The sequence below is a fragment of the Pagrus major genome, chromosome 18, assembly GCF_040436345.1.
Source record: "Pagrus major chromosome 18, Pma_NU_1.0".
Taxonomy (NCBI): domain Eukaryota; kingdom Metazoa; phylum Chordata; class Actinopteri; order Spariformes; family Sparidae; genus Pagrus; species Pagrus major.
Window position 1 is genome coordinate 28184616 of NC_133232.1, and position 15873 is coordinate 28200488.

The 15873-nt window shown below is 42.1% G+C and overlaps 2 protein-coding genes across 2 annotated transcripts; both read left to right on the forward strand.

The window, feature by feature from the left end:
- The first annotated feature begins 44 nt into the window (after nucleotides 1-44).
- On the forward strand, nucleotides 45-7073 carry pola2 (polymerase (DNA directed), alpha 2). Its single transcript, XM_073486349.1, has 18 exons — nucleotides 45-603; nucleotides 1464-1588; nucleotides 1718-1806; nucleotides 1920-1977; nucleotides 2125-2234; nucleotides 2374-2573; nucleotides 2841-2929; nucleotides 3476-3628; nucleotides 3974-4036; nucleotides 4154-4205; nucleotides 4935-5053; nucleotides 5147-5185; nucleotides 5349-5422; nucleotides 5548-5656; nucleotides 5831-5937; nucleotides 6205-6261; nucleotides 6347-6473; nucleotides 6701-7073. The coding sequence occupies exons 1-18, from the start codon at nucleotides 519-521 to the stop codon at nucleotides 6851-6853; spliced, it is 1809 nt and encodes a 602-aa protein (XP_073342450.1). The 5' UTR covers nucleotides 45-518; the 3' UTR covers nucleotides 6854-7073.
- A 5009-nt stretch (nucleotides 7074-12082) lies between these two features.
- Nucleotides 12083-15302, forward strand: zdhhc24 (zDHHC palmitoyltransferase 24). Its single transcript, XM_073487084.1, has 3 exons — nucleotides 12083-12657; nucleotides 13107-13384; nucleotides 13593-15302. Exons 1-3 carry the CDS (start codon nucleotides 12353-12355, stop codon nucleotides 13883-13885), a joined length of 876 nt encoding a protein of 291 aa, XP_073343185.1. The 5' UTR covers nucleotides 12083-12352; the 3' UTR covers nucleotides 13886-15302.
- The last annotated feature ends 571 nt before the right edge of the window (nucleotides 15303-15873 follow it).

The window sequence follows — 15873 nt, forward strand, 5'->3', positions numbered from 1 at the left end:
TCTGCAAAGTAACTAGTAAAGTTATCAAATGAATGTACTGGAGGGAAAAGTACAGTCAGTAAAGTACTTAGGTAAAGTACAAGTACATCAAACTTGTTCTTAAGTGAATATACTTGCAGTCACCTTCCATTTCTGTGTATAATAACATGAACATCTGTACAATAAGGTGGCCACTAGAGGGCGTTGGAGGCTTTTATTTTGGTGGCGCTGCCAACTTCCGCTTAAGACTTTCTATGAATGTGACGTAAGTTCCGGCCGCCAACAGCGACAGCAGTTTTTCGCGGTAAAATGAAATGGCCATCTGATGTTGATCAGATTTATTACGACTTCTCATATCTAACTTTACCGTGTAGATAGTTGCTGTGGTAGTTTTCAGTAATAGCATCGGTCAAAAGAAATAGATCGTCGGCGTTGCTATGAAGTGAGAGCAAAGCTAACGTTAGCTACCAAAGTATCAAAACATTAGCACACTACTTGGACTGCAGAGCGTTTATATAGGAAGTATACAGCGAGCAACAATGGCACTTGTGACCGGAGAGAGCATAAAGTCGGAGCTGGAGATGTTCGACATACCCTGCCAAGACGACTTCGTCCTCGACAAGAGTAAGTAACAACACATGCTAATGTTAATGTCAGCTGGAGAGTAAAGCTTTACAGGAAAACGTGTTAGCAGCAGAAGCTAAGATTACTATTGTGATGCACCACCACTGGAGTAGTCTGCAGGCTGTGACGTTATGAGATTGGACTGGTGTGTTTTTATCGTCCTTTCTGATGTTGAGACTAGGTTTCTTGTTGTATGTCCTGTCTCTACATTTTGTGTTGCTCATGTGTTTCTTTCAAAGTCTAACAACCTTCACAGTTGTCCCACCATTCACAACACATTGATTTTGGTATGGAGGACTGAAACTGCCAAAATGAAAAAGAAATAAATGACTAAATAAATTAATGAATATGCCATTAAATGCTTCAGAAATTGTTCAATAAATCAAATGTGACATAAATTGTAATTTCTGTTTCAATTTGTTCCTGTATTTATTTTATCTTTGTATTAATGTTCCTATTTATTTACTTTCCCATTTAATTTTCCATTTTGTTTACTGATTTATCAATTTTTCTTGTATTTATTTATGGCATGAATGACATAACAAAGCAGAAATGCTGTCAGAAATGTAAAATGATATATAAATTAATCTGGGGGGAAAAATAGGGATAATATGCAAAGGGGGAATAATTGGCTATAGACATATATATAAATAGATAAATACATTCAACGATGAATAAATAAAATGGAAAGTAAAATTGTAAAGGAAATACATAGTGGAATTAGGGGGAAAGTGAATAAATACAAAAGAAAATTAAAACAGAAACCATGTCACGTTTTATAAATGAATACCTACATTTATTTATTTTTTTAATCTTATTTTTGGTGCATTTAATGGCATCACATCTCTTGTGTCCCTCAGTGGTGGAACAGTGTATCTGTTCAAGGATACAGGCAGATGAGATGGTGTTGGAGTGGGTGGCCTACAGCACCACAAAAAATGGACTGAAACTCACCATGGACACCCTGGAGCAATTTGAACATGAGGTAACAGGAACATGTTCATAGTTTTTTAATTAATCGTGTTTGTTTTTGTCTTAGATAAAAAGTGGTAGCGGTATTATTGCTTTGAACTTGGAAAGTTTTGTATTTATAGTGTGTTCATTTTCTTTGCAGGTGTTAAACAAGAAGAACAAATCCAAACAAAGCTTCAGAAAGGAAGAAACTCACAACAGAACCAGAGACATCCACTCAATACAGGACTTGTATCCTTCACTGGGAACTCTTCACACTTGACTATCCAGCAGCTTCTCTCTATGAATGTGTTGCATGAGTGTGTGTTGCCATTGTGTTACAGTCCTTGACCTCCTTTGTTCAGAATCAGGGCTGAGGAAGAGGAGGAGAATTTACTGGACTCCTACTCAACTCCTGCTAAGGTAAACTTTCTCTCTCTTGCCTTCAGACAGTGTTTATATTGAGATTTACGCGTTAAAAGCTAAATGAACAAGGAGTGACTCACTTGCTGGCTCTATAGTGAGTGTGAGTCATATCTGTGCTCTACACTGACTGTTGTCTGTTTGTAGGGCTCTCAGAAGCGAGCACTGACCACTCCTGAACACCCTCAATCAAAGAGGAGTGCAGCTATTCTGGCCAGCCCGGGTCTGCTGCTGTCTCCTGCCAGCTTTTCTCCCAGGTACACAACAACAACAACAACAACAACAACAACAACACATACCAACAGTCAGTGAGCTGCTGGAAAAATTCAACAAACATAGATTGCATTATATTGGTAGAAGGAAAGAAAACCCTTTCTTCTCCTCTGTCTTTGGAAGTGCAACACCGTCACAGAAGTACAGCCAGCGAGGAGGGAAGGGGGAGGTGGTGGTTACATTCGGGGCTGTGCAGGGCACCCGCTGGGCAGGCAGGAAGGCCCTGGGTGCAGGTGTCCAGCTGGAACTCCTCGAAGGGCCCGAAGACTCCCTCAGCTCCAGCTACAAGTACATGTTCCAGAGGCTGCGCGATGTTCGAAACGGTAAGAGCCTGCATGTGAAGTCATTGATCTGCTTTGGAAGGAAGAGTTTTATATTTGTAGAAGAGAAAATATAGAAAACACTCCAAAAAAATCCTTTTTGTGCAGCAGATTTATTTATGGTCACAGATCTCACACACGTCTGGCCCATTTCCTCTAAATGTACTGATGCCAAAACAAAAAAGTAAATCTGCTTGAATAAATAGAAACGGTATGTTTGATTCTGACAGATCGTTTGAAGGTGAAGATCTGTGTGTCTGTTTTCTGCAGTGTTGACGGAGAAGATAGAGGAGCTCGGCGAGGGCCTCAAGTCTCACTTCAGCATCGAAGAGTTCTCCCCCGTCTCTCTGCCCGCCCAGGTACAAAAGGGTTTACTAAAGTTTTGAAAACATGGTGGATATCTCATAGTTATAATTTAAATTTTTTCTCAGGAAATGTTTTATTCCTCACTGGCAAGCTCATAGATTTACAAACTTTATTTTAAGCTGTTGTCAGCATCGTCATCGTGACAAACTTCCTGTCCGTTTTGCAGTTAGCGATCCCTTCCCTCAGCTCTGCATCACCACACATGCACGACTCCTTTCTTGTTTTCGAGGCAGCTCCCTTTGCCTCTTTCTTTTTTCTTCATCTGTTTGTCTTCTCTTGGCCTGTTTGGTAATATAAGCCATCACCGGGAGCACTTAAATTGTTAGCTTTCCCTGTTTCACCATTGCTGGTGTAGGTACCACTGTTAGTCTAGAGTGTGAATATTCTCATGTATCATTGAATGGTTGTAGAGTAGTCGTGGACTACAGCTTAAACATGTTAATCTTGACTGTTTATTAGAAGGAACTAATTAAATACAATGTATTTGTATTTGTTTACTTGTTTATTTGTTTGCTGTGTTTCTGTCTCTTCACCTGTAGGACAGTATAACAGTGTTGGGTCAGGTTTGCTGCGACAGTAATGGCAAACTCAACGCACAGTCGGTTCTGTTGGAGGCGGGACCGGAGCAAGGTGGTCAGCAAGTACCTGTTGACCTATCAGAGCTCAAGGAGTACTCGCTGTTTCCTGGTCAGGTGAGCAGAAGGGACTCTTACTGTCTTGGCAGATGAAGCTACACATGGGTCTGCTTTGTGCAGCTTTCTGTCATTTCTGCTATGTATTTTATGATTTTTGGTATTGATGAGCGGTGGTCTCTCCTTTGCCTGCGCACTGAAGTGTGTGTGCAGCAGGTTATACGACCACCAAGAGAAACAGAGCATGCCAAGGAGCTGGGCTGGAGACTCACCCAGCGTCTGACCGAGAACTCTGACAACCATTCGACACTTCCCACATAATGATAAATACCCTTCTGCCTGCATGTGTTGTATGAAACTAACTTGGAGTAAAGATTCATCTCCTCGTCTGCTCTCTTTCCTCAGGTGGTGGTGATGGAGGGGATGAACACAACAGGAAGAAAGCTGATGGCTTCCAAACTCCATGAGGTCAGCTACATTTTAAAGATAATTCCTTTACAGAACAACTTTTACTAGAAGTATTGTTTGTAAAACCTTCGGATCTGCAGCCTGTTTGTTTATTGTTGATAACCTTTTCCTTTTCAGGGAGTGCCTCTTCCTTTCTACACTTCTGAGGTGAAAATGGAGATGGATGAAGGTAAGGAACGATGTTGGTTACTGTTTGCCTCAGTGCGTCCTGTTAATACCACTCAACTTTCTGTGTGTTTGTAACATTTCCTGTAAATCTAATGATTAAACTAGTAATTGTGCACCATTGAAGCTTTCAGCTACAGTAGCAGGAGTGACTGTGCAGGCTGCTTGTGTCAAAGTTTTAGCTCCCACGCTTTGTTCAGACTGCAGGAAAATCAGATTTGTTTCTCAGGCCGTCTTGCATAATTATTTGCAAGTGATCCGATCAGATTTTTGTGTCCAACCATCAGCATGGGTTGCTGTGGTAACAACGTAGGTGTCTACCTACACTGGTGACATGGCTTTCCAACATGGGAGCACGAGAAATGGAGATCCATCATCTCCGATAAATCATGCTGTCTAGTCGCAGAGCAGACAGTTTATTTCAGTGTTCAGTCCACAGACTCAGCAGCTCTGATGCACTTCTGTAACTCTGGATTTGATGTCGTCATTGTGTGTAGCGAGATGTGTGGCACAAAAGACACTTTGAAATAAGATGGAAGTAGCCAGAGCGTCAGGACTGAGACGCGTCTGTAGACATCGCACTTCAAATCACCTAAAGATGTGGTTTGGATTCGACTGACATTTCATGTTTGTTTTTTTCTGCTGTCCAGACTTCCTAATATCAGTCTGGAAATGGCCTTAGTAAATTTACCTAAGTAGCATTCACACACATCGTCATCTCATGTGATTGCAGAGCCAACAAATGTTCTGGTGGCATGTGGACCGTACACTCCCTCTGACAGCCTGACCTTTGACCCTCTGCTGGACCTAATCAATGTCATCGTCAGGGATCGGCCTGACGTCTGCCTGCTGGTACAGTTACTTCTTTGCTGTCAGTCGTTCTTCTAGTTGTCACACGACTGCCTGTAATGTTTGAGTTTTCTAATTCTGTCCTCTCTTCTCTAGCTCGGCCCGTTTGTGGACTCCAAACATGACCAAATTGAGGTATGTTCGCCCATCGACCTGCTCACTGTTGGCTTCATCCCACAGTACTCAATGCTGCTAGATCTGCTGTTTTTACATTTTCCTGAATTCCTTTTGTTTGCTCTTTAAATCGTGGTTGATCATAAATACGTGACCATCTTCATCTCACCTGTTTCTCCAATAGAAAGCTCAGGTGACCGAGACGTTTGAGGCCATTTTCTCAAGATGTGTTGAAAGCATCGTGGACGGCACCAAAAGGTGAGTCTCATATGTCCCCTAACTGAGACTAAAGCTCCCGAGGACCTTTAAAAAGCAGCATAGTAGCCTGTAATGTGTCCTAATCAGAAGCTGTTACCATAATGAATCTTTTTTCTTTTATCCAGTGTTGGCTGTCGCCTGGTGTTTGTGCCCTCCCAGAGAGACATCCACCATCACTTCATCTACCCACAGCCTCCCTTTACACTGCCAAACCTCAACAAGGACCAGGCCCAGGTCAGACACAGACACCTGGCAGTAGGATTTTACATTTAAACCCAATAAACTGCCAGTACTGTGAGCAATCATGGCAAACCTCAATGTAGTAGAAAAGTTTTAAACTTTTGATTTCAGCGGTCTCAAAGTAGGTAGATCAACTCTTTATAAAGTGTTTCTCTTCTCACTATGCAGCGTGTCACCCTGGTCCCTGACCCCTGCACCCTGCTGATCGACGGTGTGACCTTCGGCCTGACGTCCACTGACATCCTGTTCCACATGGGCGCAGAGGAGATCAGCTGGTGAGGAAGAGCATGTGCTGAAAGTGCCATTTCTCATTTTTACATATCTTCATCCAGCAGTGAGGCTCAGTTAGGAATCATTTTTAGAGGCATTGTTAACCCTTTCAGGCACAGGCAGTTTTTGACAGCTTGGCCTCCTCTCTGCCACCCTTCTTTCTTCTGTCACTAAAACTACATTTCTATTGGAGTTTACTCAAATACCAGAGGCAGCAAAGTATAGTATTGATTATATATTTCAATCACTCTCTGTAATGTGTTGTGTTGCAGTGGCACTGGATCGGACAGATTCTCACGCATCCTGAAGCACATGCTGACCCAAAGGAGGTAAGAGTCGTAACAGAGTTCATCTGTTCTTTCTATTATGAAGATGACTGACATTATTGACCCCACGTGTGTGTTTTCACTTCAGTTACTACCCGCTGTACCCACCTGTGGAGGAGGTCAACATGGATTACGAGAAGTTCCAGAGCTTCGGTCAGATGCCGCTCACCCCTGACGTCCTCATCATCCCCTCTGAGCTGCGCTACTTTGTAAAGGTACAGAACTCCCGTTTCTGTTATCGTGATATAAGACTGTATATCGGCTTAGACTTTGAATAACATCTTTTTGGATAAGAATCTGTAGGTTCATCAGAATTTTTTGTTTTTGTTGGAAAAATGACAGAAACAATTATGATAATCAAAAAAGTTAGAAATGAATTTTCTTTTGGTCCACTAATCATTGCGGGTCTAATCATGTATTTTGAACCCTCGTCTGTCCTCAGGATGTGATCGGCTGCGTGTGCGTCAATCCTGGACGACTGACCAAAGGTCAAGTGGGCGGGACCTACGGCAGGCTGCTGATTCAGCGCAGCGCTGCATCAGAGGACGGGAAGAGAGTGAGCCCCTGTTTGGCTGCTCAGGTGGTCAAAATCTAGAAGGAGATCGAAGACTTTTGGATGCTCGTTGTCGACAGACGTGAGCTGACTGGTTTCCGAGACGCTGCACTCTGCAGACACGCCAATGTAAAATATGTTGAAACTTTTCACTGTGCTGTTAAAACCCACTGGTTTATTTTTATATGACGAACATGTTGAGAGTGAACTGTCATCAGGTCCAACAATCATCTGTTTCAATAAATTATTGTTACCCTGTTGAGTCTTTCTGGATCTCTCTTGTCTCTGTGAATCTGATTGGAAGAGAAAGAAACCTGCTTAAAAATGCCATTTGAATTCCAGGCGGGTGAGGGAGGATCCTGTCCTTCACTCTCAGGGTTTCTTCTCATATTTAGTCATAAAAGTGATCAAACTCTTCAGAGTCACTTTGATGATCTCTCTTTGGCGATGTCTCCACTTGAAAAATCTGCACTCTGTCACAAGTTTCTGGAAAAGAAATGGAACAAAAATCAGAATCAACCTTTTAAAAACCTTTTTTTTCATATGCTCAGTCTCTTGATTGTAATGATATGTTACCTTTGGGTGTCTCATCAGCTTTTAGGTTTTTCTCCCTGAAAACAAGTAAAAGATGAGAAGCGTATTTCAGGATGTTCTTTCTGCCATCTAGTAAAAACGGTACTCACTCCTTTTTCTGCGATTGTTCCTGAGGTGCAAGTAGATTCTCAATGTCTTCATCGCTGTCCTCATTTGAGTCAGAGGATCCTGTTGTCCCCTCGTCATCCTCATCCTCCTCTTCATCTTCACCTGCCTCCTCGGGAATGATGTGCATCTTTTTAGGTCTGAAAACAACAGATTGTTTTTAGTTCATGTGCTGTTGTTTGTGAGGAAGATCACTGACTTCTGAAATCGTCTTACTTGCTCTGTGGTGAGATGATGCTGTCCTCTGAATCTCTCTCCTCTGGTTCTGCTTCGTCTCCTCCCTGCTCCTCTTCCTCCTCTTCATCTGACTCTCCCTCCTCCTCGATTTTGTCCTCTTCTCCTTCGCCTTCCTCCTCATCCTCCTCTTCATCTACAGAACGTTCTTCTCCGTTCTCTTCATTCTTCAACCTGTCTGACTTTTCTTCCTCATCACCCTCTTCCTCTGACTCCTGCTCCTTCATCTCCTCCTCTTCTTCCTCCACATCTTTCACCTCTTGCTCTTCATCCCTCGGACTCTCCTCTTTTTCTTCACCATCATCCTCCTCTTCGTCTGCATCTCCCAGATCTTTATCTTGTGCCTCTTCTTCCTTTTCTCCCTCACTGCTCTCTTCAGAGCTGCTACTCTGACCTCCACCTCCTTTTTCAATCTTTAAACTAACACTCCCTGATTCCTCCTCCTCCTCCTTCTGGGATCCCGACTCCTCTCTACCGCTCAGTGATTTAGCATCGGGACTTCGATCCCCCGCTTCTTCACTCCTGGACTCCTCACCAATAGACTGACTCTCTTCTTTGGGACTCTCTGAATCATCTCCGTTGCTCCTGCTCCTCTCCTTCACCACCTTCTCAGCCCTCGGTGATCCAACAGCGAGTCCAGCACTCCTTCTTCCCCTCCCGCTGGTTCTGCTTTTCTCCGATGAGGCGTCACTTTTGGAGCTTTTGGCCACTGTGACTGCAGCAGTGATGATGGTGCAGGAAGACCTAGATGACCTGAAGGAGAATCACCACAAAGATTTCATCTGATTTCATTTATCCATCTTTTAATTTCTTTTCTGACAAAATGAGTCAAGCTCTTCTGCGTGAAAGTCCTCATGTCTGATGTTACAAATCTTCAAAACTAACACTGAACCTATGTCGTCTTTTACTTTATACTTGCACCTTTTGGCAAAATGTAGATTAATCGTACCTCAATTTTCTTGAAAAGGTCTTAAAAACAATTCAATTCAAGTGTCTGATACCTTTAGACACCCTGATTATGACTTACTCCTGAGAGCTGCATCTTTCTCTGTCAGAGGAAGGACGCCGCGATCTTTCTCTCTTCTCCCTCTTCTCTCTGCTCGCCTGACTGGACTCCCTGCTGCTCTCGCTGCTCTCTGCACGGCTGCCGGACAAACGAACTGACACAAACATACAAAAATTACAACAGGTGAACGGTTATATCCACTAAGGGAGATGAAATAAGTCAACACACACACATATTTTCTTTTCCCACCTGGTTTCACGTCCAGCTCCTGTGATAAAAGGCTGCTCCTGCTCCCTCCACCTCTCTCTCTCTTCGAGCTCGGTGCTCTGCTCGTTTCGCCCTCCTCCCTCGCAACCTGCACCACCTCCCTCTCAGGTGGAGGCTCCTCCGTGTAGAGCTGACCCCACAGAGCCTCAGAGCCTGAGGGGATTCCTGCGGTCCAGGACCAGTCGGGCTGCGGGGGATTCTGATGGGGCCAGGGGGGATGATGACCGAGGTGGAACGGGTGTGAGAAGACGGGAGGTGGGAGGAAAGATGGAGGGACATGAGAGGAGCCCTGAGGTTGATGAGGCGCTCTAATGGGAAACCTAGAAGTCTGGGTGTGAGGGTGGGTCTGCCAGGATGGCTGCATGTAGGGGAGATGAGGGGAGCCATCTTGGGTGTAGTCTAAAGGGCTGTTTTGGCTGTAGAGAGGTGGAGCAGTTTTTTGTGGCTTTGTGGTTGGCCCTGCAAACAAAGATATCATTTAGATTTTTATACCTATCTGCTGTCAAAATGGCTGCCATTTGGAGTTTTTTGACAGATGAAAGCACAAAAAAGCGTCCACGGTCGTAGTTTTTTTCCATTTTGTCACCATTTAATCATCAGGAGGAGGACAAACCTTGTGAAAGTAAAGGTCGATCTGCAGAGGACTTTATCACGTGATCATCTGCGTTCTTTAGACATGACTTCAAAAACTCCTCCATTCTCTGTAAAAGAAACAGACTTTTTGACACTGATAGAGCTTCAGGGATCGCAGGTAAAGAGACGGAAAGAAACAAGATAATTCCTCTTTGGCAGTATGAGATAGAAAAGATAACGGACACTGTGAATTGCTCGTACCTTCCTCTGAGCAGCCTGTGTTTGCTCCTTGAGTTGCTGCTGCCATCGGGGGGCACTCTCCTCCAGGTACCTCTCATACTCCACCTGGAGAAGGTCAAGCAGAGGAGGGTTCAGCACCAGAGCTTCACAGAGGAAGGGAGTAAAGTACAGATAAAAAGTGTGTTTTCTGTGCACCCGAATAGTTTTCATGTTGGCAGTGAGGGTTAACATCTCTCTCAGTGTGTCCTGCGCTTCATCAAACTGCTGCAGCAGCTGCCTGTTGTGTTGATGGGCTGTGAGCTCTCTCTCCTTCAGCTCCTGTAAGCGCTGCTGCAGGTGCATCTTCCTGCTGCAAGTGACACACACACACACATGAACAGAGTCAGAGATTAAAAACATTCACACCAACAGACTCAATGATGCACAGTTGAGGCATCTTGTTGCCTTTTGTCTGTGTGCTTACAGATGTTGATGACTCCGAGGAGCTGAGAAGTCGGCTTGAAACAACATTGGCGTGTTGGCACTGTAAGAAAAATACACTCTGAGTTGACAGTGGTAAACTTTCCATCTTAAGACATTTGCTTGGTCAAATAACAACAAACTAGACTATATTTCACTGTATGTAGCAGGTGTGTATTATTTCAGGACCATATAAAGATTCAGTCCAGATATATGATGGTATTTATTGTTAAGAATAATCATTATTTTATTAACTAAATACCTTTGAAGGGAAAAAAAGTCCAAGACCACCAAGATCTTACCTCTTTTTTAGCCTGTGCTGTCTTTGTTTTGTGAAAGTGTCGGTCAGATGCCCAAGAGACAGTAAATTCTCCTTCGGTGTGGCCATGACTGCCGGCTTTCAGTGGATGCAGAGATTATCAGGGATTAAGGTCTACACTCTGAAGGGGGGAGGGACCTGCAGCCAGTCCACACATAGGCGTGGTAATAGAGTTAAACAGTAGTGACATCTTTTTAAATGCCGCACAGCTAACCAAATTATTGGAAAATTCACTAACATATAGATCTTAAAGCCATTAATGTGGCAAAAATACTAAGAACTCATTTCTACCTAATCCTGTGTTTGGAGGAGAGCAGCAAACATCAGTGTCTTGTCGTCTGAGTATAATAATAGTGTAATAAAACACAAGGAGTTATGCAGCCTAAATGTACAACCGAGCCTTCTATTAAGGCATGTAAGATTAAATTTAAGCTTTATTTTGATTTATTTTGAACACATACATCCTATTTTGAACACATACATCCTATTTTAGGATAATTTTAACATATATTGGAAATTAAAGAAGTGTAAGTAATCAGGTGTGTTGACAATAGTTCACATATTAAAAGATTATTGGTTAGTTTTATTTAGATGTATGGAGTACAGAAACTGCTAAAATAAAAAAATCAAAATAAATAGCTCAATAAATATGTGAATATGCCATTAAATGCACCAAAAATATATTACAAATAAATGTAGGCATTAATTACTTTAAAACTTTTTCACTCCTGTATTTATTTTATCTTTGCATTCATGACCATATTTCTTTACTTTCCTATTAAATTTTCCATTTTATTAACTAATAATTTTAACAATTAATGACACACTTTGAATGGCAGCTTCCTTGTTAGCATATTAACGCACGATTACATTAAAAATGTTAAATTAAATGCAAAGGAAAAACAATTGAGTACAGAAACAAATACATCAATAAATAAATGCATTTAAAGATAAATACACTATTAATAAATAAAACATGCTTCTTCCACAAGGAAATAAACAAAGACAAACAGACCCAGACAAACCAAAACAGAACAGGACAAATAAATAAATAATAAGTAAAATAAATAAATACAATGAATAGAATCAAACAAAATAAATAGGTATACAGGGACTAAGTTAATTTATTTATGAAGTCATTTATTTACTTGTGTATTTTTGATTATGGCAATGTTGGTCCTCCATATATGCAGTGGGCATGTTTGCACAAACCTATTCTAGGGTGGGGAAGAAAGCAGAATAAGCACATATATTATGCTATATATAAACAAATATTTTTAGATATTAAAAGACTAAACACTCTAACTAATAACCTACCAATCGAACACAAAACTACAATAAAAACTACATTACTTTTTCTGTAATTTGTATTTTAAAAAGGGGCACACGGTTGTTCTCATGGGATCTGACAAGCGGAAGCACAGTATGTTGTTGCACTGCGGATGTATTTTCATGCAACACCCATTGGCAGACACTTGTTTCCGTCCAGTAGCAGGGCAGCGGTGGGACCAGGAGTGAGTTTAGACTCAGTAACGGCGTCACATTTCAACTCTTACATTACATTATTTATCTCCTTAGATTTCTCAGGTGTTATTAATATCGTGCGGTTTATTTATTAGCGAAGACGAAGCTAGCGGAGCGGTTATTTAGCTAACTAAGCTAACCCACAGTTAGCAGAGTGCGTCTGTCAAACCAGTCCTTCCAGTGACTCGAGCATCACGGCAGAGCTGGACGGGCAGGAAACATGACGAGTTTTGCCGCTAAAGTGTTTTGCAGGGTCGAGAGGGTGTGTCGCCACCTCCCCGTGGCCCTCAACACCTTCCTGGTCTTCTCTATCACCGGGGAGGTGAGCTACCTGGTGCTGGTCGAGGCTCCGCTGGAGGCGGACCAGCAGAAGACGGTGTGGTCCTCCAGGTGGAAGACGGTCCACCTGCTGGCCCAGTACTTCATGCTGCTCAACATCTGCTGGAACGCCATGCTCTTCCTCAGAACCAACCCCAGCATCAAGGGCGTGTTCCTGGGAGGAGAGGGCGTGGGTCAGGGGTGGAGGTAAGAAGAGTGAGACATGGACAGTATTGTTACAATCATAGCAAAGAAACAACAAGATCCTCTGCCTCTTCACTGAAATAAAGACAGATTTAACCAGTCCAGGGCTGAAAAAACCCAGGATGATTTCATTAAATGTCTTCTTTTGTCCATAACTTCAGTTTACTGTCAGAGGGGAGGAAAGAAACCAGGAAATATTTACATTTAAGAAGCTGTAAACTAAGAATTTAGACTTTTTTTCCCTAAAAAATATTACTTAAACCAATTGATTGATTATAAAAAGTAGTTGGTGATTGAGTTAATAGTTGGACTGGACTTTTGTGTGCCCCAACTGATGGTCACAGTTGTTATGTGTCAGTTTGAGTAATGAAAAAGTCATGTTAATGTGAAATGTTGTTTAGGTGCATCCCTGACTATATCTGATTGTATTTTCTCTCGTGTTGCCCACACAGGTACTGCTACACATGTGAGACACACACTCCTCCTCGCTGCTCCCACTGCTACGACTGCAAAGTGTGTGTGCTGCGGCGGGATCACCACTGCGTCTTTTTCGGCCAGTGCGTGGGCTTCCGTAACTACCGCTACTTCATATGCTGCCTGTTGTTCATGTGGTCGGGGCTCCTGTACGCCACTCTGATGAACGCAGAGGTCTTCATCGTCATCCTGAAGGAGGGTGTGACGGTGCACAGCGTCCTGCTGCTGCTCATACCCTGGATCATGCTGGTTTCAGGTAGGATTATCTGGTTTGTCACATTTTGATTGTCCCATTTCATGTAGCTGTTGTGCTTAGTTGTTGTACATTGTTCATTGATCAGTATAATGTAATCTCAAATCTTTGTCTATATTGGCTGTGCTTTTGTAGTAGAGTAAAGTAAACAAATCTATCTTTATTTCGCTGTCTGTGATTTATTCTGTGCTGCTGTTCCTTCTCTCCTCAGGTCAGGTCTCAGCACGTGCCTTCGCCTTCGCCTTCATCGCAGACACATGCGTGGTGGGCTTCCTGCTGGTCTCCGCCTTCTTCTTCTTCCATCTCTGCCTGATGATTCGGGGACAGACCACCAGGGAGTGGTACTCGACCCGCCGGCCCTACAACCTCGGACTCCTGGGCAACCTACGTCACTCCCTGGGCGTTCGCTGGTACCTCTGCTGGCTCTCCCCGCTCATCCCATCACCTCTACCCGGAGACGGGATTCACTTCCAGGTGACGGGATCGCTGGAGCCCAGCCGGTAACAACTGAAAGTCTGAATGCTAACGGGCCGTGTGTCTTTACTCTCGTGGTGATGGTTAATTTTATCGGGATCAGCAGCAGCAGGGAATATCACCTCAGTTTAAGAGGAGGTAGCTTGGGATGGGAAGAAGCAGGAATAGTGTGTGGTTGTTAAGATGTTACTGTCTACCAGTATCTTCTCTGAGACAAAGAGTAATGGGTATGTTGACCCTGACCTAAAGGTAATCTGTATCCTCGTTGAGGCTGGCCTCGGATAATAACACACAAAATATGAGTGTTCCTCTTGAATACTGAGCACTGAAAATGTATGTAAACAACACTGAAATAAGAATGTATTTTTTTGATTTAGAAACACAGATAATTTTTACATTTTTGCAACAAGCACTCGCAATTGCTGTTTATCACTCCAGGGTAGCCACCCTCGTAGGATTGAAGACCATGACAACTTACATCGACCTTTCTCCTACTGTTAATTTGCCTAAAGACGAAGGTCATGAAAATGTTGCTTGCACTGCTCCTGAATCAGCTGTTGTACGTCAGCTGCTATGATGATGATGCGCTTGCGCTTTCCACTTGTCCACATTCCCCCTTGGGCTCCAGCTTAGAAGTCTTTACTGAAGACTGTTGTTAGACAATGATAGCACTGAGAGGGGAGGGCGTTAGCAATGATGCTGTAACACCTCAGGACAAGCTTTGTTATCTACAGAAATTGTACATTTCGCCGTTTACAGAATAATGTGACGTCTACTTGTGGACGTCACTTGAACAGTGTTTCCCTCTCTTTCACACGACGTTGTCCATGTTTCAGTCAGTCAAGGACAAACCAAACTAACGTACAGTGTAGCAACATGGTGTGTAATGACTCAAGCAACTGCTGTGTCCCAATTCCCTACTGCATACTAATTGTATACAGTAAATACTGTATGTTAATGTTTTTGTAGTTTGTATACAGGAAATCAACGTACTTTACAGTTTTTTATAACATTTTGATACACTATTTGCGCTGTGAGACATCAATCAAATTGTGACTTTTCACTGTCATAGCCAATTCTGGTAAACAAGAGAGAAAACAAAATGTTTCTGTAGTTTATATTTTTTGTTTTCTGATGTGTTCCTGGAGCCGTTCCACCTGACAGTTTTAAGTATACTTTATGTTCTCACTCACAACTTGATTTAGTGTGTGATAGTGTGGATTTGGGACACAGCTAACGTGTCTTGCAGCACTTGATTACTCATCACAATCAATTTTTTTCCTTCTCTTTTGCACTATTGATTTTGTAATTTTGATTCTCCTGGCCTTAAATGTAGTGAAAAAATTACCAGCCTTTGTTTTGACAGGTGCTCTCGCTTATCCTACAGCCAAAAATGTTGTTCTTAAGAATTGTTTATTGTTTACTAAATAAATATATATATATAAATGTGTCTGTTTTGTTTCTTTTTTGGTGCTATTTCATTTTTGGTTTTGCCATTTGAAAATGACAAAACAATAAATTGTGACAAGGGAACCATTTTGTATTTTGTACTGTTGTGGTGTAATAGTTGTAATAGATGTAATAGTTAAATTTTGTTGTGAAAAGAGGTTAAAATAATTGTAAGCATGCGTGCTCGAGTGGGAAAAAAGGTAAAATATGTTTGTTTTTTTCAGCTTTAACATATTTTAACTTTATTCACAGAATCATAAAAAGATTCAGAAAACAGAAAAAAAAAAGACAAGCAAAAAAAATACATAAAAATATCAATTAATATTGACTTAAAAAGAGGTTTTTGAGGCAGGGTTAGTTGGATAGATTAAATATCTCATTTTAAAATTCACTTCACTGACTTTATTGTGTGTAAACTATTTGCTATAGGTCCAAATCTGCAGAGGACCAAAACCAAAATCCAAAATAAGCACAAAAATGACTATAAATAAATTAATCTACCATTAAAGCTCCTATTTGTAAGAAAAGTTGATTTTTGAGTCTCATTCCCAACTGGTGGTAGGTCGTGA

Excerpts from the sequence above, each read along its gene's own strand:
- pola2 (XM_073486349.1), top strand. The coding sequence starts at position 519 with ATGGCACTTGTGACCGGAGAGAGCATAAAGTCGGAGCTGGAGATGTTC. Across the intron at positions 604-1,463 it reads CGACTTCGTCCTCGACAAGA|TGGTGGAACAGTGTATCTGT; the intron begins GTAAGTAACAAC and ends TGTGTCCCTCAG. Across the intron at positions 4,037-4,153 it reads TGGCTTCCAAACTCCATGAG|GGAGTGCCTCTTCCTTTCTA; the intron begins GTCAGCTACATT and ends TTTCCTTTTCAG.
- zdhhc24 (XM_073487084.1), top strand. The coding sequence starts at position 12,353 with ATGACGAGTTTTGCCGCTAAAGTGTTTTGCAGGGTCGAGAGGGTGTGT. Across the intron at positions 12,658-13,106 it reads GGCGTGGGTCAGGGGTGGAG|GTACTGCTACACATGTGAGA; the intron begins GTAAGAAGAGTG and ends TTGCCCACACAG. Across the intron at positions 13,385-13,592 it reads CTGGATCATGCTGGTTTCAG|GTCAGGTCTCAGCACGTGCC; the intron begins GTAGGATTATCT and ends TTCTCTCCTCAG.